The 27,238-nt window shown below is 44.8% G+C and overlaps 1 protein-coding gene across 1 annotated transcript in view; it reads left to right on the forward strand.

Annotated features, from left to right (window-relative positions):
* ANTXR1 (ANTXR cell adhesion molecule 1) overlaps positions 1-27,238 on the forward strand; it is a 180,586-nt gene that overhangs the window by 36,585 nt on the left and 116,763 nt on the right. The window contains exons 9-10 of the mRNA XM_077805796.1: positions 4,279-4,339; positions 13,416-13,514. Of these exons, the coding sequence (XP_077661922.1) occupies positions 4,279-4,339; positions 13,416-13,514 (160 nt within the window). The remainder of the gene's footprint in view (positions 1-4,278; positions 4,340-13,415; positions 13,515-27,238) is intronic.

Here is a 27,238-nt window from a genome sequence, read left to right on the forward strand (position 1 = left end):
AGCCAAATTGTTTGTCCTTTGCCAAATCTAAGATGCACCATTGTCTTTTCTTGAGATCATCATGTGCTTTTATGGCCAGCTTTTCAAATGGGCCTCTCAAACTATACATGCAAATCTTTCTTGTACATGTGTCCACCAACATGTACAAGTCAGATGAGCATGCACACATAAGGATAGTGAGAGACAGTTACCTAGTTTGCAACACACATGTTCTGAACTTGTAACATTTAGGGTGTGCATAATTTAGAATCCAGTTTGAAAATTTGGACCACGTGTGTACATTGTGCATTATGACATGTTTAATGTTTAAAATTGCTTTTCAGCATGATGTGTGGTCACATCTGACACTTCTTCCCTCTTCCCCCAAATCATCTCTGAAGCATGTTGTTTTTTGATGTACCGAATGCTAGCGATGCTGGAAAGGAAGTATTGTGTAAATAGAATTAAATTGCTGTTTTGTAATTGGCAACAGACTTTGTTTTTCAATGATTCACCAAAACTTGGGTAATCAGTACCTAGACTCAGACTACAGGTCATTCACACTAACAGACATATGCACTAGCCCTCCTCTAAACTTCCACATCCTGTTTGCTCATTAAAAAGCCTAAATTCAATAAAACCCCCGTTAATAGAAAATGTCCTCCAGCTGCTGTGCCAAAGAAGCCTAGGTATAAACTGGTGGGCCAGCTCACCAGCCAGTGCATCAAATAAAGCTCCCAACAGCATCTGAGTTTCGGTCCCTTTCTTCAGGGATGGGTTTATTCCTCAAAACAAAACAGTCCAATGCAAGTCAACCAGTTCCTTTTCCCCTGACCCAGGGTCTCCTACAGATCTCCCTCCCAGCTGAGCTGTTTGTTGGCCTTGATCGAAGGACCAGGTGACCTACAGGCTATCACCTGATCCCTGGCCTCAGACCCCTCACCCGGGGGGCTGTGGGTTAGTCACAGGTAGGGCTAAGCCCACCTCTCTTATAGGGCCATTCTACCCTGTGGTATGAGCAAGCCATGAAAAATACTTAAATATCAATCTACTGTGAGAACACATTATACAATATTTATATTTTCAAAGTTCTTTACAAACATTAACTAACTAACCCCTGTGAGATAGGGACATGCTTATTATCCCCCTGGAATACATGGGGAAACTGAGGTAGTTGAGGCTAAGATTCCTTATTCAGGAGAGCACTTAAGCATGTGTTTATCTCCAATCACATGCCATTGAAGACAATGGGATGTAAACACTTTTTTTTTTTCCCCTGAGGAGGAATGGACTTAAGCATGGGCTTCCCTAAACTGGGGTCCCGGCAACGCACCCAAAGGCCACAGAGCAAGACATTACTGAATGAGCCAGGACTGGAGTGATGGGGTTCGCCACTCAAACACGAGGCTAGATTTGTCATGACTAGGATTCAGCACTAGGTCAGTTGTACTGAGCACACTGTAGGAGTGATTTATACTAGGTCCTCTGCCTGGCAACTGACTGAACGCTGTCCCGCACTATTTCATTGGCTTGCTTGAGCCAGGTTACCTAATCCCTCCAGCAGTGTACATGCAATCCAAGCAAGAGCCTTCCACCACCCTGGAAGGGAGGAAAGCAGCAGACCTCATGAAGTCTACTAGGGCATATCTTACCTATATGTGAAGTCCTTTGATACTATTGCTTCTCATAATGATGAAAGGTGGGGTCTGTTGGAATGATTACTTAATGCTACTGGGACTTCATTGTGTTTATTAATGATGTTAGGGTACTTAGAGTTATGGATCCTTTTTTTTATTATTATTTTAAGATCTAAATAAATGCAAACAAATATTATCATAGGTATTCTATTAAGCCCTAAAGGTCAGCTCAGAGGTGGAAAAAATATGAATTTTTTTGTATTACAGAGTACAAAATAATACAGAAATAAGGCTGGTTTCAAAAGAAAGTAATTTTATTGTTTTTAATTTGAATTTTGTTGCAAAAGTGTTTATCAAGTTATAAGGTTTGCTGCCGTCCCCTTCCTTTTTCACCTTTTCCCTTTGTCCTCCATGTTTCCATTTTACTGCTGAAAAGGAGGGAAAGGGAAAATTGAAAACCAAAAGATTTTTGGTTTGGGGTTCTGTTGAAAAGAGGTAAAACTTTAAGAAGAATAGACAAAAGTGTGTGAAAAGTTTCCATTTTTGAAACAGAGCCATTTGTCAATGAAAAGAATATTTTTTCCTTGGAAAAATGTCAACTAGCTGTATTACGTTGACTAGTACCTCCCCTGCATGAATGGTCAGTGGGGCCACTTGTGGAGTAAGCTGGTACCAGAATCTGGTTTTAGGAATGGCTAGACAGCACCTGGGTGGTATCTGGCAGGTGGCATATTACAACACCTACCCACCTCTAATCTTCAGTATTCATCTTTCTTTGATTCTGCTTTCAGAGCCTTTTTTTGCTTGTCGATTGTGCTCTCGACTGTATAACTGCTGCTTCTCTCTCTTTCTCGATTTGTTTCTCCCTTGCAGTTCTATCTGACTGGCCTTGTTGTTCCTCCAAAGCTTCTCCTTTTCCCCATGCACTGTCAATCTATCAGCAGCTCAGAAGGACCTGGTTCTCTTCGGTCCCTGGTATCCCAGAAGACTTTGGCATCACTGCTTCTGAGTGACTAATAAGCCCTTCCCAAAAAAAAACACCAACCAATCTCAAACAAACCCATAACTATATCTGCACCTTTTGCAAGCAGGTATTTCTGACGCATAGAACCTTAATTACAGTGAAATCCTGGATTGTCTATTATCTTAATGTAATTTATCGTATTAGCTGTAGTTTGTTTCTTACAGATGTTTCAGTTTAAGGTTGGGAAAACAATTTTGCTGCTGGACAGAGTTGTGGTGCTTGGCCAACATAATCTGGCCTCTCAGAGCTGGCTAAAATTTGATCATCTTATGTGCTGCCTCTCTGATGTCCCATCCCAGAATGGGACTGAGCAGTCACAATTCCTTGTTCAGGCCCCCGAATCCTGCAAAGACTTACACATGTGATTGTGGAACTACTCGCAGTGCGTAGAGCGAAGCATGTGTATCAGGCTATGCAGCATCAGGGCTGTCATTGGCAACGAACAGCTGGATCAGTTCTAACCCGGTATTTGAAAAGTAATACTCCCAACTGAGTGAATGGCTGGCAATATGCGCAGCCCAACGTTCCAAAGGTATCCGTAGCTTGAAACTGAACCTATGGCCTTAGGGGGTATGTCTACACTGCAGTTAAAAACTCACAGCTGGGCCATGCCGGTTGACTTAGGCTCCCAGGGCTGTTTAATTGCAGTATAGACGTTTGGGCTTGAGGTGGAGCCCAGGCTCTAGGTCCCTGCAAGGTGGGAGGGTCCCAGCATTTGGCCTGCAGCCCAAGCCCCAACAGCTACATTACATAAACAGCCCCACGAACCACCGTCAGTGGTCTAAGGATGTCTAATTGCAGTGCAGACATACCCAGAGACTGTTTACATTCAAACTTGTATTGGTTTAGTTAAACTGGTGCAAACCTGTGTAGACACACTTATTTCAGTGTAGCTTAAAACCGTTTCTAATTGAAATAAGAGCACCCACAGGCACATTGGTTTAAAAACAGTCCTTAAGTTAAATTGGTGCAAATCTGCATGTGGACAAGCTGTTAGACATAGGGTATGTCTACACTACATCTGTGACAACGGCACAGCTACGGCGCTGCAGCTGTGCCGCTGTTGTGCAGTCACGTCTTGCACGGACGGACAGAAGGGGTTTTCCCGTTAATGTAGTCAATCCACTTCTCTGAGAGGTGGTAGTTAGGTTGACGGAAGAATTCTGCCATCCACCTATCCACCTCTACGTAGGGGGTTATGTTGGCTCAGGGTGCAACATTTTTCACAGCTCAGAGCAACATAGCTAGGTCAAGCTAATTTTAAGTGAAGTTCAGGCCTTAGACTGTAGGTGTAGGGGGCTAGATTCTCATTTTCACCATTCTGGCAGTGTAAATGGATGTCGTTTTCAGTGTGAAGGGGCATTAAGGTACATGAGAACAAAGGCCCTTGGGGTCAAGAGTTATGCCTTAATGTAACTTAAAAGTTAGATCAATACAGCTATGTCACTCAGGGGCGTGAAAAATTGCACACCCTTAGCATTGTAGCTATGCAGGCCTACCCCCTGGTGTAGACATGGCTAGGTTGACAGAAGAATGCTTCCATTGACCTGGCTACTGTTGCTCAAGGAGGTAAAGTTGCTACATAAAATATCCTCCAAGATATTTTATCACATTTCTTCTTTCTTTCTTGGCTTCTAGATTTTGAAGAAATCATGCATAGAGATTCTTGCAGCGGAGCCTTCCAGTATATGTGCAGGAGGTAAGTTTAAACCAGCCCTCCGTGTTTACCAGTGCAACTGTCTCTGTCCACCCATCCCTGATCCCTAAGAAGCCCAGAACAACTGAGTTAACTGGAGTTAATTTCTAAAATATTTTGCTACTTTTGTGAAATTTCACAAAACGAGATTTTTTTTTTACTCAAAATTAAGGAAATTAAAAACAACCAAGCTCAGTTCTGAAAACTAATCTTTTTTTTAATCTAAACTATGACCTTAACTTTGATCTAAACGATGGCAACTCAAAGCAGCCCATTTTTCATCAAACAGTGCTAACCTTTACGCAAAAATGCTGTGAAATTTCAAAGCCAGACTGCAAAATCAGATCATCTTTGTGAGGAGACAGATTTGGAGGTTTTCAGACTTCATTGTGAATATTTCTTACACTCTGCTTTACTATAAACAGTACACGCTGGCAAGCAGCAAACCCCTCTAGATTAGCCTCGCTTCATATATTGTCAGAGTATAAATCAAGAGTGGGATTTTTTCCAAAGCACTCAGTTAGTCTCACCCTGCTCCCATTACAGTGAATGTGAAAACTCCCTAGCAGAGGTGGGCCTTGAACAAAAGGTGGCACAAAAATTTTCTGGAACCCCTGAGAATGATTTTAAGTGGCCAGTTAAGACACCATACGCTTGACTGACATTGAATTGTGCTGATCCCTTTTCCAGTGCTCACTCTAATACAGTTATACCATTTACTTTGAGGACTAAAAGTCCCTGGGAAGTATTTCTGTGTTCAGCAAAATCCAACCCCAATCTGTACAAATTTGTATTCAGCTGTGACACTCTGAGTAAGTTTCCCAGACCTGAAGAACCATTCTGAGTAAACTCAAAAGTTTGTCTCTCTCACCAACAGAAGTTGCTCCAGTAAAAGTTATTACCTTGCTGCCTTGTCTCTTGAATATTATGGGACCAACATGGCTACAACTGCACTGCATATAAAATCCAACCCCCTCAGACTGGAGCTTGAGAGATGCTCTCAGCATTGTCCAGCTACTCTCCATATGATTCCAGATCCAGCTTCTTCCCATGAATTTTGTTAATTTTGCAGAGTGGATCCCAATTGTTTAATGCAGAACAGTCCTTTAGATAGAGGGGCCAGGACCAAAGCCAAAATGTGCAGAGCAACACAACGATTCAATGGTGAACTCTGCCAAAAAAAAATTCCATTTCATAATTTTGAAAGCCAGTTGTAATTAGTTCTTTGTGTTTTCAGTTCAGAAGCATCTGTTCGATTCATCTTTCTTGAGTTTCCCACTATTGGAGTGACTGTGCATCTGCATTGCTAGCAATGATTTGATGATAAGTTGAATTTAATAAAGAAATGATTGTGTTTTAATTGCAAAGTCAAGGTCCTGAAAAGAAAATGCCCATAACTTTCACATTCAGTTATCCTTACTGTCATTTTTGGTTTTAGTTAATGCTGAGACTTAGTTGATCTGAGTGAGTTTGTCCAAGGCTTATTATTTGCTCCCCCCCTCTTCTGTCCATTTAAAGCATTCTTGCTGAAAATCTGGACTGCATCAGTAATGACCTCTTGCATTTACAGAGACGCATTCACCCAAAAGGACTACAGAGCAATTTTTAAAATGCTATTCAAATGATATACAGGAAACTCTCTATTCACCACTGAAATGCAATTGAATCTGGGCTGAACACAACAGGAACCTTGACAGAGCATAGTAACAGCGTATAAAAGTTTTGGGAAAGAAGTGAAGAGTACTAGGTCTCACTTTCTATTCCATTTATACATAGTTTATGAAGGGTTAGTAAATACTTAACAGATGATTTATTAACTGGTTCATCAATTGCAATAGATTGTTATAGAGTTCATTAGTTACTTATATTCATGGCTTATGATCTGCAACACCTTTTATGTGCTTAGAATGATCTACAGCACTACATCTATAAATCATGTCACTAACATGCTTGTAACATCTATTAGCCACAGGGAAACCATTTACAAATGGAGCAGCCTTAATGTGACTGAATACTGTATCCAACTGAAACAGCAGAGGGAAAATATAGGAAGACATTATGTAATGACTCAAGTTAGAAATTGTCCAGGATGCCACAGAGGGAGTGATGTTAACCCTGAAAACTGCCAAGGGACTTTTTACTGAGCACGGTTACTCATCCAAGACCGCAGTGTTATGCCTCTTAACACATGCTGGGTACCAATTCAATAATAACACAATGTGCCAGCAATGCTAATTTGAGCAACAAGTCATTACTGCTTGGTGAGTGAAATGGGGCCCAAATCCTAAAGTCTGGGTTCAGACAAAACCTGTATTGAGTTCAAAGTGAAGTGGGAGTTTTCCCCGGAGTGAGGATTTCAGGCTTAAGCTCACAGCTAGTAAAAATGCAAAGAGTTAGATAAATCTTAATTGAATTAGTTTCTCTGAGAATTACAAAGGGACAAATTATGGCAGCTATAGCTCACAGTCTGTGTGAGAGAGGGCACTCTTCCCCTAGTGTGCTTATGAAGAGCGTGGCCGTAATTTGGCTGCAGGCCTGGGGAATGCAAGGTGGGGGCCCAGAAAGGGTCTAGACTAGATCGGGCCGTGATCCCCACACCCTGTACGTATTAGAATGGCATCACTGTGTGCAGGGCTGGCTACACCTTCCTGTCCTCTCTCTGGTACCCTGGAGGATTATGATTTAGGATATGTCGACGCTGCCCTCAGGTTACACACCCGAGGTAGTTAGATGAAAGCTCACTCACGTAACAATAGCAGTGATGCTGTGGCAGCATGGACGGCTGTAAGGACTAGCCCCGCCTGCCTGGGAACATATTCCAGAGCCTCTGCCCATGCTGCCTTGGCTTCACTGCTCTTGATACTTGAGCTAGTTTTAATCTAGTTACCAAAGCTAGCTCGGGTATGTCTACATGTGCTGTAGTCACATCTCTGATGATAGGGCAGACATTACCCTTAGGCTGGCACACTGGCTCCAAACACTGCGGTTTGAGTGCTGTACCTTGTGGTGTTCAGTGATCATGCAGCACTTAAAGTGCTTGCAAGAGCTCTGCTTTATTCTGTGTCCGCTTCCAACAGGCTGTGCCTAACAAGAGCTTCACAGTGTCACTCCCAGACATTCAGTCTGGGAAGCCCAGCCCTTAAAGGCACAGTCCCCAATACCACACACCTCACTCCCACCCTAGGCTCGGTCAGTTAGCAGCAGTGACGCCCCATTCTGAAAAAAGAAAAGGAGGACTTGTGGCACCTTAGAGACTAATCAATTTATTTGAGCATAAGCTTTTGTGAGCTACAGCTCACTTCATCAGATGCATACTGTGGAAAGTATAGAAGATCTTTTTATACACACAAAGCATGAAAAAATGGGTGTTTACCACTACAAGAGGTTTTCTCTCCCCCCACCCCACTTTTCTGCTGGTAATAGCTTATCTAAAGTGATCACTCTCCTTACAATGTGTATGATAATCAAGTTGGGCCATGTTAGTCGCTAAGGTGCCACAAGTACTCCTTTTCTTTTTGTGAATACAGACTAACACGGACGTTACTCTGAAACCATTCTGAAAAGTTAGTCTCCATACTTGTTTGGTTTTGCATAAATATAGAAATGTGATAGTCATCACTGGGCCTGTTAATTACAGTTCCAGACTGGATACATTATCACAAAGGTTTTTGTACTCTACTGTACTTGGAATCCCATCCCATACGATTTCCATAATTGCTCCTAAGGATTTTACATCCCCCACCCTCCAGAGCTCAGCACTGCTCCCCCTGTTCTTCTTGAATGATCTTGGACAATACAAAATGGGATTAAAAGGCAGCCTGCTTGGATAGATGTGCTGGGATTGTTTGCAGCTGACCCCTTACTGGCTATAAGAAAATGAGACATGGAACAGAGCCCAGATTCCAGAGCGAATATGCTATTCTGACAGCTACAGTGCAGGAGTCCCTCAGGGTAATTAGATAAGATGGAGCTATGTCAGCAGGTGAGCGTCTCCCTCTGATGTAGCGATGTCCACTCTGGTGCTTTTGTCAGTGAATCTTATCTTGGTCAGGGGGTTGTTTTTTCACACCTCTGACCAACAAAAGTTTTGCCAACAAAAATGCTAGTGTAGATAAAGCCGGATGCATGGTGAGACTGATTTACAAGTGCCAGGTTTCAGAGTAACAGCCATGTTAGTCTGTATTCGCAAAAAAGAAAAGGAGTACTTGTGGCACCTTAGAGACTAACCAATTTATTTGAGCATGAGCTTTCGTGAGCTACAGCTCACTTCATTGGATGCATACTGTGGAAACTGCAGAAGACATTATATACACAGAGACCATGAAACAATACCTCCTCCCACCCCACTCTCCTGCTGGTAATAGCTTATCTAAAGTGATCATCAAGTTGGGCCATTTTCAGCACAAATCCAGGTTTTCTCACCCTCTCCCCTCCCCCCCCAACTCACTCTCCTGCTGGTAATAGCTCATCCAAACTGACCACTCTCCTTACAATGTGCATGATAATCAAGGTGGGCCATTTCCAGCATAAATCCAAGTTTAACCAGAACATCGGGGGGGGGGGGGGGGGGTAGAAAAAGACAAGGGGAAATAGGCTACCTTGCGTAATAAAGAAAATAACAGAACGCCACTAGCCATCACCTTCAGCCCCCAACTAAAACCCCTCCAACGCATTATTAAGGATCTACAACCTATCCTGAAGGATGACCCAACACTCTCACAAATCTTGGGAGACAGGCCAGTCCTTGCCTATAGACAGCCCCCCAACCTGAAGCGAATACTCACCAACAACCACATACCACACAACAGAACCACTAACCCAGGAACCCATCCTTGCAACAAAGCCCGTTGCCAACTGTGCCCACATATCTATTCAGGGGACACCATCAAAGGGCCTAATAACATCAGCCACACTATCAGAGGCTCGTTCACCTGCACATCCACCAATGTGATATATGCCATCATGTGCCAGCAATGCCCCTCTGCCATGTACATTGGTCAAACTGGACAGTCTCTACGTAAAAGAATAAATGGACACAAATCAGATGTCAAGAATTATAACATTCATAAACCAGTCGGAGAACACTTCAATCTCTCTGGTCACGCAATCACAGACATGAAGGTCGCTATCTTAAAACAAAGAAACTTCAAATCCAGACTCCAGCGAGAAACTGCTGAATTGGAATTCATTTGCAAATTGGATACTCTTAATTTAGGCTTAAATAGAGACTGGGAGTGGCTAAGTCATTATGCAAGGTAGCCTATTTCCCCTTGTTTTTTTCTACCCCCCCCCCCCCCGACGTTCTGCTTAAACTTGGATTTATGCTGGAAATGGCCCACCTTGATTATCATGCACATTGTAAGGAGAGTGGTCAGTTTGGATGAGCTATTACCAGCAGGAGAGTGAGTTTGGGGGTGGGGGGGGCGGAGGGTGAGAAAACCTGGATTTGTGCTGGAAATGGCCCAACTTGATGATCACTTTAGATAAGCTATTACCAGCAGGAGAGTGGGGTGGGAGGAGGTATTATTTCATGGTCTCTGTGTATATAATGTCTTCTGCAGTTTCCACAGTATGCATCCGATGAAGTGAGCTGTAGCTCACGAAAGCTCATGCTCAAATAAATTGGTTAGTCTCTAAGGTGCCACAAGTACTCCTTTTCTTTTTACAAGTGCCAGTGGGAGCTGAGTAACAATCTCCCCCTATTATTACTGCAGATGTCAGCTCAGCTGCAAAACTCCTCTTGATTTGATTTTTCTCCAGCTTGGGGCTCCGAGGCTTGCCCCCGTGTTATAATTTTGTTTTGTTCTGGGACTGATTGCGTTCTATGATGAGATACCTGGCTCTGTGGATATGGGGAAAGCGGTGGACATGATATATCTTGCTTTTAGCAAAGCTTTTGAAATGGTCTCCCACAGTATTCTTGCCAGCAAGTTTAAGAAGTATGGGCTGGATGAATGGACTATAAGGTGGATAGAAAGCTGGCCAGATCCTTGGGCTCAACAGGCTCAATGGTTCCATGTCTAGTTGGTAGCCGGTATCAAGCAGAGTGCTCCAGGGGTCTGTCCTGGGGCCGGTTTTGTTCAACATCTTCATTAATGATGTCAATGATGGGATGGACTGCACCCTCAGCAAGTTCACGGGTGACACTAAGCTGGGGGGAGAGGTAGATACGCTGGAGGGTAGGATAGGGTCCAGAGTGACCTAGACAAATTGGAGGATTGGGCCAAAAAAAATCTGATGAGGTCCATCAAGGACAAGTGCAGAGTCCTGCACTTAGGACGGAAGAATCCCATGCACCGCTACAGGCTGGGAACCGACTGGCTAAGCGGCAGTTCTGCAGGAAAGGACCTGGGGATTACAGTGGATGAGAAGCTGGATATGAGTCAGCAGTGCGCCCTTGTTGCCAAGAAGGCTAACAGCATATTGGGCTGCATTAGTAGGAGCATTGCCAACACATCAAGGGAAGTGATCGTCCCCCTCTATTCGGCACTGGTGAGGCCACATCTGGAGTACTGTGTGCAGTTTTGGGCCCCCCACTACAGAAAGGGTGTGGACATATTGGAAAGAGTCCAGAGGAGGGCAACAAAAATGATTAGGGGGCTGGGGCACATGACTTACAAGGAGAGGCTGAGGGAACTGGGCTTATTTAGTCTGCAGAAGAGAACAGTGAGGTGGGATTTGATAGCAGCCTTCAACTACCTGAAGGGGGGTTCCAATGAGGATGGAGCTCAGCTGTTCTCAGTAGTGGCAGATGACAGAACAAGGAGCAATGGTCTCAAGCTGCAGTGAGGGAGGTCTAGCTTGGATATTAGGAAACACCGTTTCACTAGGAGGGTGGTGAAGGGCTGGAATGGGTTAACTAGGGAGGTGGTGGAATCTCCATCCTTAGAGGTTTTTAAGGCCCGGCTTGACAAAGCCCTGGCTGGGATGATTTAGTTGGTGTTGGTCCTGCTTTGAGCAGGGGGTTGGACTAGATGACCTCCTGAGGTCTCTTCCAACCCTAATCTTTTATGATTCTATGTCATGATACAACATGGCCCTGTTCAGTTGTGACACACAAAGGATACAGAGCACAGATTGTTCTATCCCTCTTTACCTCATGTGATACAGCAGGGCCAGAGGGCAGCAGGAGATGATTAATGGGAGGTATATAAACCCCAGGATGATCAGAGCCTTATTTCCTGTAGACTAAGGAGAGGTTAGTACAGGTTAATTAGAGTACCTGGAGCCAATTAAGGCCTAGGCCCAGACCTAACAAAACCCCCTGCTTCAGTCACACAGAAGGAGGAGAGGAGAGGTGTACTGGTGTTGATCAGAGGATTAGAATACCAAGGGAAGGGAGACCCTGCCCAGGCAGAGCAGAGGGACTCCCCCAGCACAGAGAACAGAGAGAAACCCTGCCCAGGGGGAAAGAGGGCAAGAAGCCTGTGAAGCCGAAGGGGCTGGGACCAGAGTAGGGGGTGAACCTGAGTCCTTTCCCCGCTCCCCTTCTCTCCCCTGCCAGGACACTTGAGGAACCCAAGACTAGGGGTCAGGGTGGTACCCTGACCCACCACACCAAAGAAAAGCGCGGGACCCACCACAATAGCATTGGCCATTTGCCACACTCAGCTACAAGCCAGGGGAAGGTTTGCCCCTTTGCTGCCCATAGCCATGGGCCATATGGAGCTGCAGAACTCCCTAACTCCACCAAAAGGTTTCTGGGAGTATAGACAAGGGTAACCCTTGTTGCACCCCTTCTGTGTGCAGACTCAGTTATATTGTTTGGTGCAGGAATATCATCAGTCTTTCTCCTCGTTGCTACTGTTGGTTCAGCTCCAGTTGCAGCAACACTGGAAGTAAGATTGTAGCCAGGGATCCAGGAGTCTGCAGGTGCTTTAACCACATTATCCAACCATGCTTGCTCAAAGCAGGTCTCTGCTCACCGTGGGGCTTAAAATGCGGGTGGTGTTTAAAATGTCTAAGCTAGCACTCCTTTTGCAGCTACCCACCAGTAGAGCTGAACAGGTGGTATAATGCAGCAGTAGGAAAAACGTCAGCAAGGCCTTGGGGAGCATTGGGGCTGGGATTGTGACTAGCATGTCCATCCAAGCATGCTAGATTTCCCCACCGGTGCAGGACTAGACACAGTCTAGCTAAGCATTTGTGTCCATCTTGCAACCTAGTATTGTAGCGTGTGGGACAGACGCATGGAGACTGGGACAGTTTTGCAGGTTTCTAGGGAAATGGTCAAAATTTGCCATATGGAAAATTTTCCTTCCTCTGAAAAATATGGTTTCATCAAAACCAAATTTTCCACAGGGAAATGTCAGCTCACGTGAAAACTTTTGATTTTTCCTGCAGAAGATGTTGAAATGAAAATGTTTGTTTCAAGTCCACTTAAAATGTTTCATTTCAAGTTTTGGGTTTAAAAACCCCCAAATTTGTTAAGTTGAAAAATGAAACAAAAAATTTCATTCCATTTTGAACTGTCAATTTAAAATGAAAATCTTTGTTTTTTGAATCAATTTCAAACTTGCCAGGGGAAAACTGAGAACTTTAGACTTAAAAATTTCATACCAAGGCCTGGCATACATTACAGGGTAAGGTTGATGTAGGCTGCCTTGCATTGTCCTGAGTGTGGAAGTGTCTTCACTTAAATCGGACTCCCGATGATGTAAATGCCTCTCTACGCCAGTTTAGTAACTCCCCCTCCCCGAGCGACGTAGAGTCATGATTGATGTAGTGAGGTCGACGCAGTGTCAGTGTAGACGCTACATTGGTTACATCGATTGATACTGGCTTTTGGGAGCCGTCCCAAATTGCCCCACACTGCCAGTACAATCGATGCAAGCACTACGGGTGAGGACATGCACTGCTGACACAAGGAGCAAAGTGTAGACATGCACAAACGGTGTAACTACTGCGGCGGCTATATGCCGACATAAGTTAGGTCGACTTAATTTTGGAGTGTAGACATGGCCCAGGACGTTTCATTAGACGTTTCTTTCAGGAAGAAAATGTATGTTGTCTGACCAGCTCTAACTGGTCTCTGTTATTACTGACGTGAGGCAAATAATCCATTTCATCTTTGCTTCAGAGTCGTTCCAAGTCGTGGTGAGAGGGAATGGTTTCCGACATGCCCGGAATGTCGATCGAGTGCTCTGCAGCTTCAGGATCAATGACACGGTTACTGTCAGTGAGTAGTTTGTTGTTATATCTTCACTAGTGGCTGTTTTCCTCCAAAAGACTTTGACAGTTTAGTCCTTTGGGGGTTGTCATCCTGAGAGGGAGAGCTCTTGAATGCAGGGTGTTGCAGCTCAGGGCTAGTACCTGTGTTGCAGTGAACTGAAAGAAAGCCACTCCCTGGGCATGGTTTCATCAGGTATAAATGAGCAGGGAGGTGCACATCAATGAGGGACTAACACTGTTTGGTGGACAGGCAGTGTGAATGCAGAATGCTGTATCCCAAATAAAAACACGTCTAAGTTTTCCTGGCAACCACGGCAGCCTTTGCTGCATCTCGCATGGGTGGAACAGAGCTGGCCCTAAGTGGATTTTATAGCTAATAGCTAAGAACTGCATAAATTGGCTCCAGATGCACTGAATAGTTCAGCACTCTTTTCACTGCTGCTATGTCCAATATGGGCAAAAGACAAGACGGCCTGTTCTATTAGTTTAAAAGTTAAACAGATTATGCCAAGCAGCAAAATTTGAGAGACGCTCATCCTTCCTCCTGGCCCCAGGCCACAATCAGGAAAATGGAAATAGGACCCTTACCCGTCCCTGAGCTCCCATGAAAGATTTGATCCGTTTTTGGGAGTTCCATCAGGAAGAGATGACATTCATGTCACAGGATAAACCCAGTGTTTTGCCTGTATAAGACCTGTGACTGTGAGTATCTGAATGGAGACACTTGAATCGTGGGGGGGGGGAGATATCCTTGTATATGTATATGCGGGTTCCTGGGTAGATATTGTGGGAAGTGTGTCTAGAGTGGATCTGTTTCTCCTCTTGCTTTTTATTATTTGTATGCCTAGGAGCCCCAGTCATGGAGCAGGACCCCATTGTGCGAGGCACTACACAAACACAGAACAAAAAGACAATCCTGGCCCCAAAGAGTTTTCAATCTTAGACCTGCCTTATACCAGTATAACTCCATTGGCCTCAGTGGTTTGACTCTTACTTTACGTGAGTAGAAGAGAGAGTTAGCCCAATGTGTAACAAGCAGTCAGTGCTTTGGGCTTCACTTGGGTGAAAGGAGTTATTGAGCCTTAAGATATTTTTATGTTCTGACTGCTCTGGTATTCCTGTGAGCCAACTAGGGTTTGAGAACCAAATGACGTAGCTCATCTCTAACACCATAAGGGAGGGGAGAATTCATCTTGCATAATGTGGAACCAATGCAAAAGCTGATAGATTGAGAACAGGGCTTGACCCTTCAAAGAATATAATTTTTTTTAAAAGAACCCTCTTACAATACATCAAAGTCAAATGCCCGAGCACTGGACTTACTCACTCTTGTTTGGCACAGTTGCATCAAGCTGGACAGCTTTCCTGGCAGCTGAGGTTTCCTGATCCTTGTAATAGCCCAAGTGTTGATGATGGCGCTGAATGGTGTTGAGCTAATTGGCTGATTCAAAGGAAATTAACACCAAGCGCTTGCACGCAGAGCTCATCTGAGCACATTGAAGGTCCCACTTCTCCCTTTGGGTGTCTGTGTAATTTGCTAGTTAAAGCCTAAGAGCAGCTTGCCATGGCTGTCTGCCTTGCAAAGAATGGGGGTAAGAGGTCAGGACCAGGTATGCTTGTGCATCTGAGACTTAAGGACTGTAACTTGTGTCTGATTCTTCCAATGTTATATTGCTTGGTTGTAAGCAGAATATTTAGTTGGTCATAGGTTAACGGTTTCCAACCTGGATTTATTTTCTCTGAGACAGTAGGAAGGGAAGTAATAGGGCTCAGGTGAGCGCTGTCAGTGGGAAAGCTGGAACAGTGAGGTGGGGAAGGAGAGGCAAGCAAAAGCACTCATGGGAACAGGGTGAGTGGGGCTCCTTGAAGAGGCGACTGATCAGCACACAGATATCAGCATCAGTTGTACCAACTGGCCAGTGATGGGAGCTGCAGCTGCATACTGGGTGCAACAGGTGAGAGGTGGGTTTCAAGAGGAAGAACTGCAGAGCCAGCTCTCGGATTCTTGCTTTCCTTTATGAGCCCCCAAAATAAAGCTGACACTTATCAGAAAATCCTGGGCTCTGGATCAAGGCCACATGAAAGCACTGAGCCTTGTCTGGCTTCTACCTCAATGATGGGGCTGAGCCACAAAGTTTCTTGCTCAGATCTGAAGTGCTCCAAAACTCAGGGGAGTTCAGATCAAGGCTTTGGTTTAGGCCCCTCTCTGTTATAAAGTCTCACATAGCTCTGCTCTACAGATGGGAAGGAAATTACTTTTTTTTAACCATTCAAATTTAAAGAAAAATGAATCTTTGGTTTCATTTTTTTGCTGACCATTTTCTTAGAATCTTGTTTGGGTTTTATTAAAAAAAAAAAAAAGTCAATATAAAGCCAAAAAAGTCAGGTTTTGGTTGCTGAAAACTGAAAATTATTTTAGTTTTCCGGTTTTTGCTTTCAATGAAAATATGAAAATTTTCTGCAAAACCAGAATTTTCTCTGTGTGAAAATTTCCATTTAGGTAAAAAAATATTGATGGGGAAATTTTGACTTTCTCTTTGCTGTTCCAGGGCCTCATTCCTGAGCATCCTTTGGGCCTGAGAGCCTTTTAAGAGACCCAAGTCTTCACAGCCCTTTGATTTTTAGAAGAATAGTCATGTGAACATGTTCAACGGCATTCTAATTTTGGGAGCACACAAGGGGAGGATTCACAAAGTGTGTGAGGGAGGGGGGGATTAAGGATTGGACTGGCTGTTTTGTAATCAAGAGGCAGTTTTGTAATCTTATTCTTCCCTCTCTTCCCATGGCTGAGAGGACAGAATCCTTGCTGTGTTGTAGATTCTGAACACTTAACAGTGCTGGGTCTGAACCACCACTAGAAATCCAGACCCTGCCCTGAGAATTTGGGGTGTTCATATCCTGTATCCACTTCCAAGTTTTATGGCTTGATCCCGTATGGCTTTAGTCAGTAAGTGTGATGGCCAGAATCAAGAAAATCCAGAATAACAATGGGCAGAAGTGTGTGTGTGTAGGGGGGAGGAGAAAACTTGTAAGTGTCAAAACTGAAAGTCCAGATGCTGTCTGTTTTATATGAGCCATTTCATCTATCCCTAGTTTACAATAGCATTACCAGTTCCACTCCATCTAGCTTCCACAATGGCAGCAGTACAGTGAATTTGCTTTGCTAGTTTCCATAAGAACAAGGAGCAGCTGGGCATTGATTGTGCAGACCTGTGGGAACGTGGCCCCACTAAGTGACTAATGAGGAAGATTCAGTATATTGAGAGAAGAGTGTTTCCATATATGTTCCTTGCTGCTCTTTTCCCCTGACTAGAGTGACGGTTGAAGGGATTTCAGTTTTGTTTTTTTTAATTTTTTGCCCTGAGTTTGTAAGTTTCTGTTTTGAAACAACCTTCTGCTTCAAGAGCTGGGACTCAGAAGGAGAACCCTGAATCTGCACTACAGGGCAATTGGAAATATGGTCCTTACCTTGATGTTTGGACTTCAATTATTTTTTGAAATATTGAAGATACTTAGCATTTTTCAGCCAAAATGATCAAAACACCTCCTAGAGACAGATAAGTTTCACTACCCCCATTTTAGAGATGGGGATCCTGAGGCACAGAGGGGGCCGTGACTTGCCCCAAAGGAGTCAGTGGCAAATCTAGGAGAAGAAACTGCTTGTGCTGACTCCCACTCTGATATCCTAGCCAGTGGTCTATGGTGTGTCCCTTTTGAAGTTAGTGTTCAGGTTTTCTGAAACTCTTTTTCCATTCCTAGGAGATATCCCATCTGTCTACCTACATAGCTGTCTCTCTGTGAGCCATACTTGCATGGTTCATATTACTGTAAAGAGCTCATGGGGTGATATCTGTCCTCACAACACCCCTGTAAGGCAGAGCAGTGCTATTATCCCCATTTTGCAGATAGGGAATTGAGGCATGAAGAGACAAAGTGATTTGCCCAAGGTCACCGGCAGAGCTGGGACTAGAACCCAGCTTTCTAGAATCCCAGACTGGCAACCTAACTGCTCGACCATCCTTCTCCCAAGTATCTGTGAAGACTCTTCAATAATTTATCCCCATTTTCCTCTGGAGCAGACTGAAGAATACCATCAGCACTGTCTCACAACAGCTGCGATATCTATCTCCCGATGATGTTAACTGTGACACACAATCTATATTTTAACCTGCCTCTCCTCCGTAATTGGCTGCCTTGGCTTCGGCTCCCTCTGTGGCCAGGCATTCCAGCCAACGTCCGAACGTCTTTTATGAAACTGTAATGCTGTCAGTCAGCTTTATGCTATTCAGTGCATTCTGCCCATTGAGAGATAAAATTCTAGCTTGCCAAGAGGAGGAACTAGTTGAAGTGAATGTAACCTCACTCCCAAACACTGTGACCTAGTAGTTAGACGGCTTGAAGAGGATTTCTTCCACCACTTTTGTTTGTTTGCTGTATCTATCTAAATGGGTATTTATAAAAGCATCCATCGTCATAATATCTAAGCAGCTGCCAGAAGGGAATAACCTCTATTATCACAACAACTCAGGGGCCTACACATCTAACATCTCCTTCCAGTGCCCCTGTAATGCGAAGCCAAAGTCCTCTATTACCTAGAGACCTGGTATAGTGACCATAGAAATTGTCCCCTCCCAGCCAATATGCATCAACCCTGATCTGAAGAGAAGTCCCCTGCGGGCAAAGGGCGTAGCTCAGTCTCTCTCAGGTAGTCCTTGGCACCTTGTGCTATTTGCAGCTGATTATTTTGAGGCAGATACTAGGAACTGGGCCGAGATCCGTCAACTAGATTCTCACAGCCCTGGTCTGGATTTGATTTGGTAACCTAGAGATGAAAGGTCGCTCACCCCACTGCCTAGCCACAGAGAAAAGCTAATACCCCTGAGCCAGCCACCTCCTTGTACTGGAAACTCAACAGATTCTGTCTGGGGTCCTTGGGCCAAATTCTCTACCAGTGTAATATTGGCACAGCTACTGTAGCTTTTAGCTGTGCTGACTTTTACCCAGAGAGGATTTGGCCTGTTGTTATTTTTAATGCAGCACTGCAGACCCAGCCTGCTCTTTTGCTGTGTTTTTGTGACACTTGGCTGTAACAGGTTTAAAATATGAGTTAATGTCTACACTACGAAATTAGGTCGATTTTATAGAAGTCGATTTTTAGGAAGCGATTTTATACAGTCGATTTTGTGTGTCCCCACTAAGCGCATTAAGTCAGCGGAGTGCATCCACAGTACCGTGGCTAGCGTCGACTTTCGGAGCGGTGCACTGTTGGTAGCTATCCCACAGTTCCCGCAGTCTCTGTTGCCCATTGGAATTCTGGGTTGAGCGTCCAATGCCTGATGGGGCAAAAACATTGTCACGGGTGGTTCTGGGTACGTGTCATCAGTCACCCCTCGCTCCCTTGAAAGCAATGGCAGACAATCATTTTGCGCCCTTTTTCCTGGATTGCCCTCACAGACGCCATAGCATGGCAAGCATGGAGCCTGCTCAGATCACCGCTGCAGTTGTGAGCATTGTAAACACCTCACACATTATTCTGCAGTTTGTGCAGAACCTGCAAAAGCAGGCAAGGAGGTGACGATAGCGCGATCACGATAGTGATGAGGACATGGACACAGGCTTCTCTCAAAGCTCGGACCCAGAAGCTGTTCAATGCGAGAAGCCGCTGGGGATGGCGTAGCACTGATCAGAGGAGAGCAGAGCAGGATCTATAGCCTGCGGTAGGGGGCAGGAATCCCAATTTCCAATCTCAGGGGCTGCAGAAAGAGTTGTCTTTCCTGACTAGGTCTCAAAGAGCTGGACATTGTTATAGCAAGTCCCAGACCAAGGATTCAGCAGGGGCAGGTTGAGAGCCCTCCACTCCTGGGGAAATTTCACTCTGAGCCCCTAGTGCTATACAAGAAACTGCAGGTGTTTTCTCACTCCTTTTTCCCCTCTGTCCCCTTCCCCGACTTTCTTTACCTTCCTTCTCCCCATCTCTTGCTCTCTGTAAGAATCCTACAAGGACCATGGTTAAAAAGTGAAAGGAAAAGTCAGTGAAACCAATATTCCAATTGTTATTGCTGCTTGCTGTGTGCTCCACCATATCTGTGAGGGTAAGGGGGAGACGTTTATGGCAGGGTGGGAGGTTGAGGCAAATCGCCTGGCGGCCGATTACGCACAGCCAGACACCAGGGCAATTAGAAGAGCACAGCTGGGCGCGCTGCGCGTCAGAGAAGCTCTGAAAACCAGTTTCATGACTGGCCAGGCTACGGTACGGCAGTTCTGTTTGTCTCTCCTTGATGAGCTCCCCACGCTGGCCAAACAGGAAATGAAATTCAAAAGTTCCCGGGGGCTTTTCCTGACTACCTGGCTAGTGCATCTGAGTTGAAAGTGTTGTCCAGAGTGGTCACAATGGAGCATTCTGGGATAGCTCCCGGAGGCCAATACTGTCGAATTGCGTCCACAGTACCTCAGATCTGGAACGACGATGTCAATTTTAGCGCTACTCCCCTTGCTGAGGTGGAGTACAGAAACTGGTTTTAAGAGCCCTTTAAGTCGACAAAACCACGTTGGTTGCGTGAACGGATTTAGTTTTAATTCAACCTAACGCGGCTAAATTCAACATAATCGCATACTGTAGACCAGGCCTCAGTTAGGGTTTAATGGGAACCAGATGGGGGCTGGGTAGCTCAGCTGTTTTGTTTGTTTGAAACCTCTCAGCATCTGATTATATCAGGCAAGACGCTTATTTTAAAAATAAGATGAAGACAGCAGTTCCTAAAATCTTAGATCAGCCGAAATGAGACTCAAAACAAGATGGACAAGACTCACTGAGGTCATTAAAGCCATGGAGCTAATAGATTTCAGTATATATTTTATTGGGATTATACACAGAATCATGGAAATACAGGGCTGGAAGGGACATTGAGAGGTCATCAAGTCCAGCCCCCTGCTCTGAGGCAGGATCAAGTAAGACCATCTCCCTTGCTGCAGGTTAAGCCCATTACTTATTGGCGAGGGATGATGGTGAGGAGAGGTGAGAGAATCAACTTGTAATATTCATAGTTACAAGATGAAAAATAAAAAGGGAGAGAAGAGGAACATCTGCTAAAGTTGTGAGCGACCGGCTGAGCTGGACTGTGGTCAGCTGTACATCCACCAGCAGGATTTTTCTGCGGCTGGCAGGAACTGTTAGAAACACTTTCAGATTGTACGGGCTCAAATGGATTTATCCAGAGAGATTCTAATTACAATCCACACGAATTACCTGTGTTGTCATTTGTTCTTATTCTCCAGGATCACCTGGATGTCCCAAACAAATTCAATGGACTCATTGTTCAGGGCATTGTACATGCACATAGCAACAGACAGTCCCTGCACCAAAGAATTTACAAGCTGACTAGCCAGACAAAGAGTGTGAGGGAAAATAGAGGTGAAGTGACTTGCCCAAGGTCACACAGCTGGTTAGTAGCAGAGCCAGGGGTAGAACCTGTGTCTTCTGATGATTAGGCCAGCACTTGGTCAACAGGACCGAACAGCTCTTTACCTTAATGCAGCAGAGTGAGCTAGCCATGGCGTGGCACCGGTAACAAGGAAGGAGAAAATATCTCAGGATAGAGACATGACATCCTGTTTCCATGCATGCAATTGGCATCAGAAGAGAGGCGAGAAACAACAGGAACAGGACCACGCATGTATGTGCTGGGTACCAGCAGGGAGTAAGGTTTATGGTCCGAACTGCACAGACCAGCATATCCACCAGTTCCTCGTGCAATTCCTCCTGACTTTCTGTCTTCCTGCCTTCCCTCTTCCTCTGGCTGCGTCACACTCACTCACTCTCCACAGCTCCATGCGGCCTGGCCTCCCTTAGTGCAAGAGCCGTTTGCTCTGCAGCTTCTGTTTTCTAATCTGTGTCTGCCTGGTGGACTCACCATCTCGCTTTAAGCCTTTACTGAATACGTGTCTCTCTACCCCTGCCTAAGCCTCTCTCTCTGCCATGGCGTTGTTGAACTCTATAACGGCGTTGTTGAACTCTATGAGCAAACACCATACCGTGTAATGGGATCCAGGTTGTCTGAACAATGCTATAGGAAATGCAGCTGCCTTTCCCAAGACAGATTACGTGCGCATGGAGTTATGGTATTTAGCTTGGAGTAATGCACCACGTCAGGACAGGTTGTGGATAGAGTACCGTCCAGGGAATTAGAAACCAGTGGTTGGCCACTGGTCTGCTGTGTGACTTTGGGCAAGTCAGTCCCTCTCTCTCTGTTTGTCTGTGTAAGCTCTGTAGGGCACCTCTGTGTTTGTGCAGTGTCTTTGTTAATAATAAAACAATAGATATGGAGGGGCCATGATAGCTGTACAGGACCATTATGGAAATATGGCATTCTGGAATTCTTAAAGCTTTCTTCTAAGCTTCTTATATAGAGTATGTGCTACCCTTCTGAGCCATCAGCTATTAGTGAAAGCAGATTCACCCAGTGGTAATACAGTGCCTGCCAAGTTTCATCAGCAGCCTTTTTAAAGCATGTGTTTGTCATTTAAAATAAAATCCCAAGTATGACAGATGAACCCGTCGGAGTAAACATCCATCCTGATCCTTTCACTCTAGCTACAAATCATGCAGAATGTGACATCACAGCTCTACACTTTATCCATCCCCTTCCAAACATCCCCTAAATATCCTCGCAATGGCTTTGGGTTTCAGAGAGCGTGGCTCCCTATACAAAGCAGGGAAATTATAGCATGATTTCATCATGGCTTTCATTACAGCATTAGCAAAACATTCATTTCTTACTTACAGGGTCTTTTAGTAGGCAATTTCTCTAGCTCCGAGAACACACCAGTGTCTCTCTTTCTGCATTCCTACCTCCCCACAAACGGGTTTCAAGTCAAAAAAGGGTCTGTTCTTGGAGGGCTATCCTAAGCAGTAGAATGGGACGGAAAAAAATCAGCCAGGATAAACAAAGATCACTGTTTGGTAGATGGTGTGAAGATTTCCAAGGTATTTTCTTGACCCTCCCCGCCTTTTTTTTTTAATCTCTGCCTGGTGTCGAAGGAATAGCTGAAGAGTTAAAAGGCTCAAGATTGGCCAGTCTTAAACACTTCCCGAAGAAGCATCTAGGATGCAGCATAGAGCAGATGTTCCAGTGGGAGCCTGTTGCTTCAGGAGTCACTGCAGAGACTATTATTAGAATTTGAATTGTCGTAGCCCCAGCCCCATTGTGCTAGGCACTATACAATAGATGATCCCTGGCCCCCAAACAATCCAATGGTCAAACAGGGAAACAATGGGTCCCATCGAGGCTGGATGATTCTCGGGAAGATACGCTTTAGGCAAGTGAAATAAATGAAGACTCAGGCACTAAGACCAAGATGAAAAGAAGTGATTAGTAGGGAGTTGAGACACGGTAAAGAGACGTGAAAGTGCTGAGCTTTCAGGCCCCTTTGCATTGGGTCTCACTCAGAAATAGAGACACCCCAAATCATTTGAGAGTTATACGCTCTGTGAGACAGCATTTTTTTTTCTGTTCCGCGTTTGTACAGTGCCTAGCATAATGGGGTCCTGATCCATGACCAGGGCTCCTAGACACCACTGCAATGCAAATAATAAACAGTAACCATCACTGGTTAGTTTTTAAAATCCTTGTCTTAGCTTTCATGCAGTCCCCATTCGTTCTGTCTCTACATAGTTAGCTTCTAGCCCAAAGCTGGCCTGCTTCTGCACTGCATGGTTATATGAAAGTAGTTCTAACTTTTTTTTTGGTGGCTCTGCTTGGGTCATCTTGCTCCTTTATGTTCCATCAAAAAACCCATTCTGAGCTTCCTGTGAAATCTAGCATGTGTCTGGGATTTTTTTCACCCTAAGGTTACAGATTGAAAAGAGGGCTGGCTCAGTGGAAGGCAATTGGCAGAAGCTCACCAAAGTCGGGAGCAGAAAGGAATGGTCTCAAGTGAGGCTCAGTTGGTTTTACAGGCTGTAAATATTCTTTGAGCCAGAGAAGTGTTAATTAAAGGTTACAGAGTAGATTGCATGAGTTTAAGTGCTGGTGGAAGGTTCCTTATTGCATGAGGGTCTCTATGCAGAGAATAGATTTGCATGGGCTACAGCAAGAAAGTTTCCCATACACACACTGCCCTGGAAATGTACCCAGTGGTGAGCTGGAGCTGGTTCGCTCGAATCGGTTGTTAAATTTTGAAGCTGGTTTAGAACTGGTTGTTAAAGGGGTGGGCAAACTCCAACCCGCGGGCCACATGTGCCCCGCAGGACCGTCCTGTCCAGCCCGTCTGAGCTGTCGGCTGGGGAGGCTCCCCTGAGAATCCGTTTTTAATTTTTACTCACCCGGTGGTGCTCCGGGTCTTCGGCAGCACTTCGGAGGCAGGTCCTTCAGTTCCGCCGAAGACCTGGAGCGAGTGAAGGACCTGCCGCTGAAATGCCACAGAAGCCCTGGAGCGAGTGAAGGAACCGGTTTTTCAGCTTCTGGCAGCTCATCACTGAATATACCCCTCAGTTAAACGGTTGGTTAGTGTCCATATACCCATTGCACCTTGTCTTCTCTACCGAGACTGCCAACAAGGACATTGTGAACCATTGCACTGATTACTGTTTACATTTGTAAGCTCGTAAGCTCAGGAAATCTCTATTATTATATGTGGATATAGCATATAGCACAATGGGGCCTTTAGACTGTACTGTATTAAGAGAGAGTTCCTGACGTTAAAGAGCTTACGATCTATTCTAAATCAATTAAATGGAGGGTCAGAGAGGTGAAGTGACTTTCCCAAGGACCCACAGCTGGTCTGTGGCAGAGCCAGGCACAGAATTCAAGTCTTTTGTCTCCCATCTAATGCCCTGGCTACCTGATTACTCTACCATCAACGATTTTTCCATGTATATTGTGAACTGAGACAGGTCCGAGCCACAAAGCCCAAAGTTTGGGCCCGTCTCTCCCTGCAGAGGAATATAGCCCATTTTTCTGCAGCCTGCAAAGAGGAGCAGCATCGTTTCAAATGCATCCGGCACAGACAAACTGACTAGCAGATGAAAGGGGTTTTTGTTTTGTTTCCCAATGCAGTTTTCCAGGAAGGAGTCAGATGGCTGAAGTTATGCAAACCAAATGGATCTTCTTTTGTTTGGGGGGGGTTAAAGTTACTCATTTCTGTGGTGAAACAAAAACATTCTCCAAACAAAACAATCCCTCCCCATAGCTAAACCTGCCAGTTATGAGCTAGAGTAGGCCCTGGAGACTAGAAGATGGATAAACTTTCTAGAGGAGAGTAGATTTAATTTCGGGAGAAGAAATGGGAGTGGAAAGGAGAGAAACAAAATGCTTGTGAAATATTCTCAGCAAAAGGCCTTGCAAAACGAAAGCAGCTTTAAATGCTGGAGAGCGCATGTTCTTTGCCTTTTACCCTGGTGTTTTAGAAGAAGAAAGTGGCCCATCTGGCTGACATGAGACCTCGTTCCGCTGTCACATGCATTGATGTGATTCATTAACTTCACTAGAGTTACTCCTGATTTACACTGGTATAAGTGAGAACAGAATCAGGCTCCTCAGGGTGTTTATAGTCCCAGGGCCTGATTCTCCTCTGTCTTGCACCTTGTGGATCCCGGTTACGCCTGTGTGAGGTGGATGTGAAAGGTCACTATTGTGATCTGGTAGCATTGCTCACTCACTGCAATGATGAGAATGGCTGCATGAGATGCACAGCAGTGGCGAATCAGACCTATGGATTGTATACCACCTGCCGTCCAACTCTGATCTCCACTTGGGTTACACATGGCTTAAAGGGTCTGTAGCCGGTGTTGAGGAATCCTCTGATGCTGCAAAGCCAGCCTCTATGCCAACCTCCTTCCATTCCACCCCCACATTCCCCCAAAGCAAGAAGGTTGTCAGTGTATTTCCCTATACCCTGGCAATCCCCTTGGGGCTATGGGCAGAACAAGAGTGGCACCAATTAGCACCCGGTGAGCACGGGATCAGGGGAGAGTAACGGTGGCTTAAAACCAACTCTCATTTGCTGAGCCGTGTGCACAAAATCCAGATGCCAAGATCTGACCCACCACTGAAAATAATGGAGCTCATCGAAATTTTTCTTTCACAACTTATTTTTGACAAAAATGGAAAATTGTTGGAAATGACCAATTTTGGCAATATTTCTGAGGTTTTTATCAAAAAACCCTGAAAACCTCTAAAACTTGTTGTTGCACAAAGCCTCCCAACCCCTCCCCCCCCCAGCTTTTTTAATGAAAATATGAAAACTTTTTAAAAAAATTTCATGAAAACTAACCTTTTTCCCCATTATTGTTGAAATTTTCCATGGGAATAAAAAGAAACATTTCCCAGCCGGCTTTGGAAAATCCTCTTTCAAGATGCTGCCATAGCAGGAAAACACATGAGGGTGTCATATGTACTGGGTGGGTACCCATGGAACAATACTGCAAAATAATATGCATTTATTTTCAATAAGAAAAGCTGCCATCAAAATGTCAGGGAGAGAATTCTCTTCTGCTGCTATTTGCTTCCAGCCCCTGGAAGGTTTTATGTTGCTACCAGCAGGGCCATAAAAACCCTGTGATCATTATCTGCCTCACCTTCTCAGAACTTCATGGGGTTGCAGCAAAATATGCTGTACTGTCTCATTTCCCAGTGAGCCCTGCTGAGCTTACCGCTGAGGAGAGGGCCATGGTTTCACAGAGGCCTCTGCTGTTGCTGTGGTTGGCCTGCACCGGGGGAAACAGCTGCAGAGTGACCCAGGAAAGTTTAAACGAGGTCAGAAGCTGCTGAAGAAAATCTTTCCTGGAAGTTCGCAGCACTCTGTTCAGCTTCAAAGTTTACCTCTTTCGGATGCTGGCACTTCAGTTCTTTGGGGCAAGGATCATCTTTTGGTTCTGTGTTTTGTACATCACCTAGCATGATGGACGAAAAGAGCAGGGGTCCTAATCCATGACTAGGGCTCCTAGGAGCTCTGGTCATACAGCTAACAAATATTGATAGTTAATACAGAATTCCAACTTGCCCAAGATTCCCTAAAAACAGAGGGCCAGATTTTCAAAAGAGCTCAACTCCTACTTAGGATCCTACCTATTTTTTTTTTAGGGGTGTTCCACACCTACCAGGTGCTGTTGCTTTTAGTGAGAGGTGGTGTGGCCTAGAGGATAAAGCACTAGACTGGGACTCAGGAGCCCTGGATTCAGTTCCCAGCCCTGCTGCGTGACCTTGGATAAGTCTCTGGCCTGCTCTGTGCCTCAGTTTTCCCATCTGTAAGGTGGGGATAATGATACTGACCTCCTTTGTAGTACACTTTGAGATCTACTGATGAAAAGTGCTAGGTATTATTAATAGGAGTTGTTGGATGCTGACCACTTCTTAAAATCTGATCAAGAGAGGCCCTCAGATTGGAATGCATCCGATGAAGTGGGCTGTAGCTCATGAAAGCTTATGCTCAAATAAATTTGTTAGTCTCTAAGGTGCCACAAGTCCTCCTTTTCTTTTTTCTCAGATTACAGAATCTCACTGTTTTGCTTTCCCTTCATTAGATAACACAACAAGATGGCAGAACATCCATCTCCAGTACAAACTGCACTTAATGGAATGGAAACAGCACCTAAATCATTCTGTTCATGGGCATCCTAGTTCATTTACACGAGCTCTTTGACGTACAACCAGTTTGTTGTAAATTTTGAATGACAAATTGCCATGATTAAGAAACAACCAGCTATACAGAGAGAGAGATGTCCAGATTCTCTCT

This window comes from Eretmochelys imbricata, chromosome 26, assembly GCF_965152235.1.
Source record: "Eretmochelys imbricata isolate rEreImb1 chromosome 26, rEreImb1.hap1, whole genome shotgun sequence".
In the NCBI taxonomy this organism is placed as follows: Eukaryota; Metazoa; Chordata; order Testudines; family Cheloniidae; genus Eretmochelys; species Eretmochelys imbricata.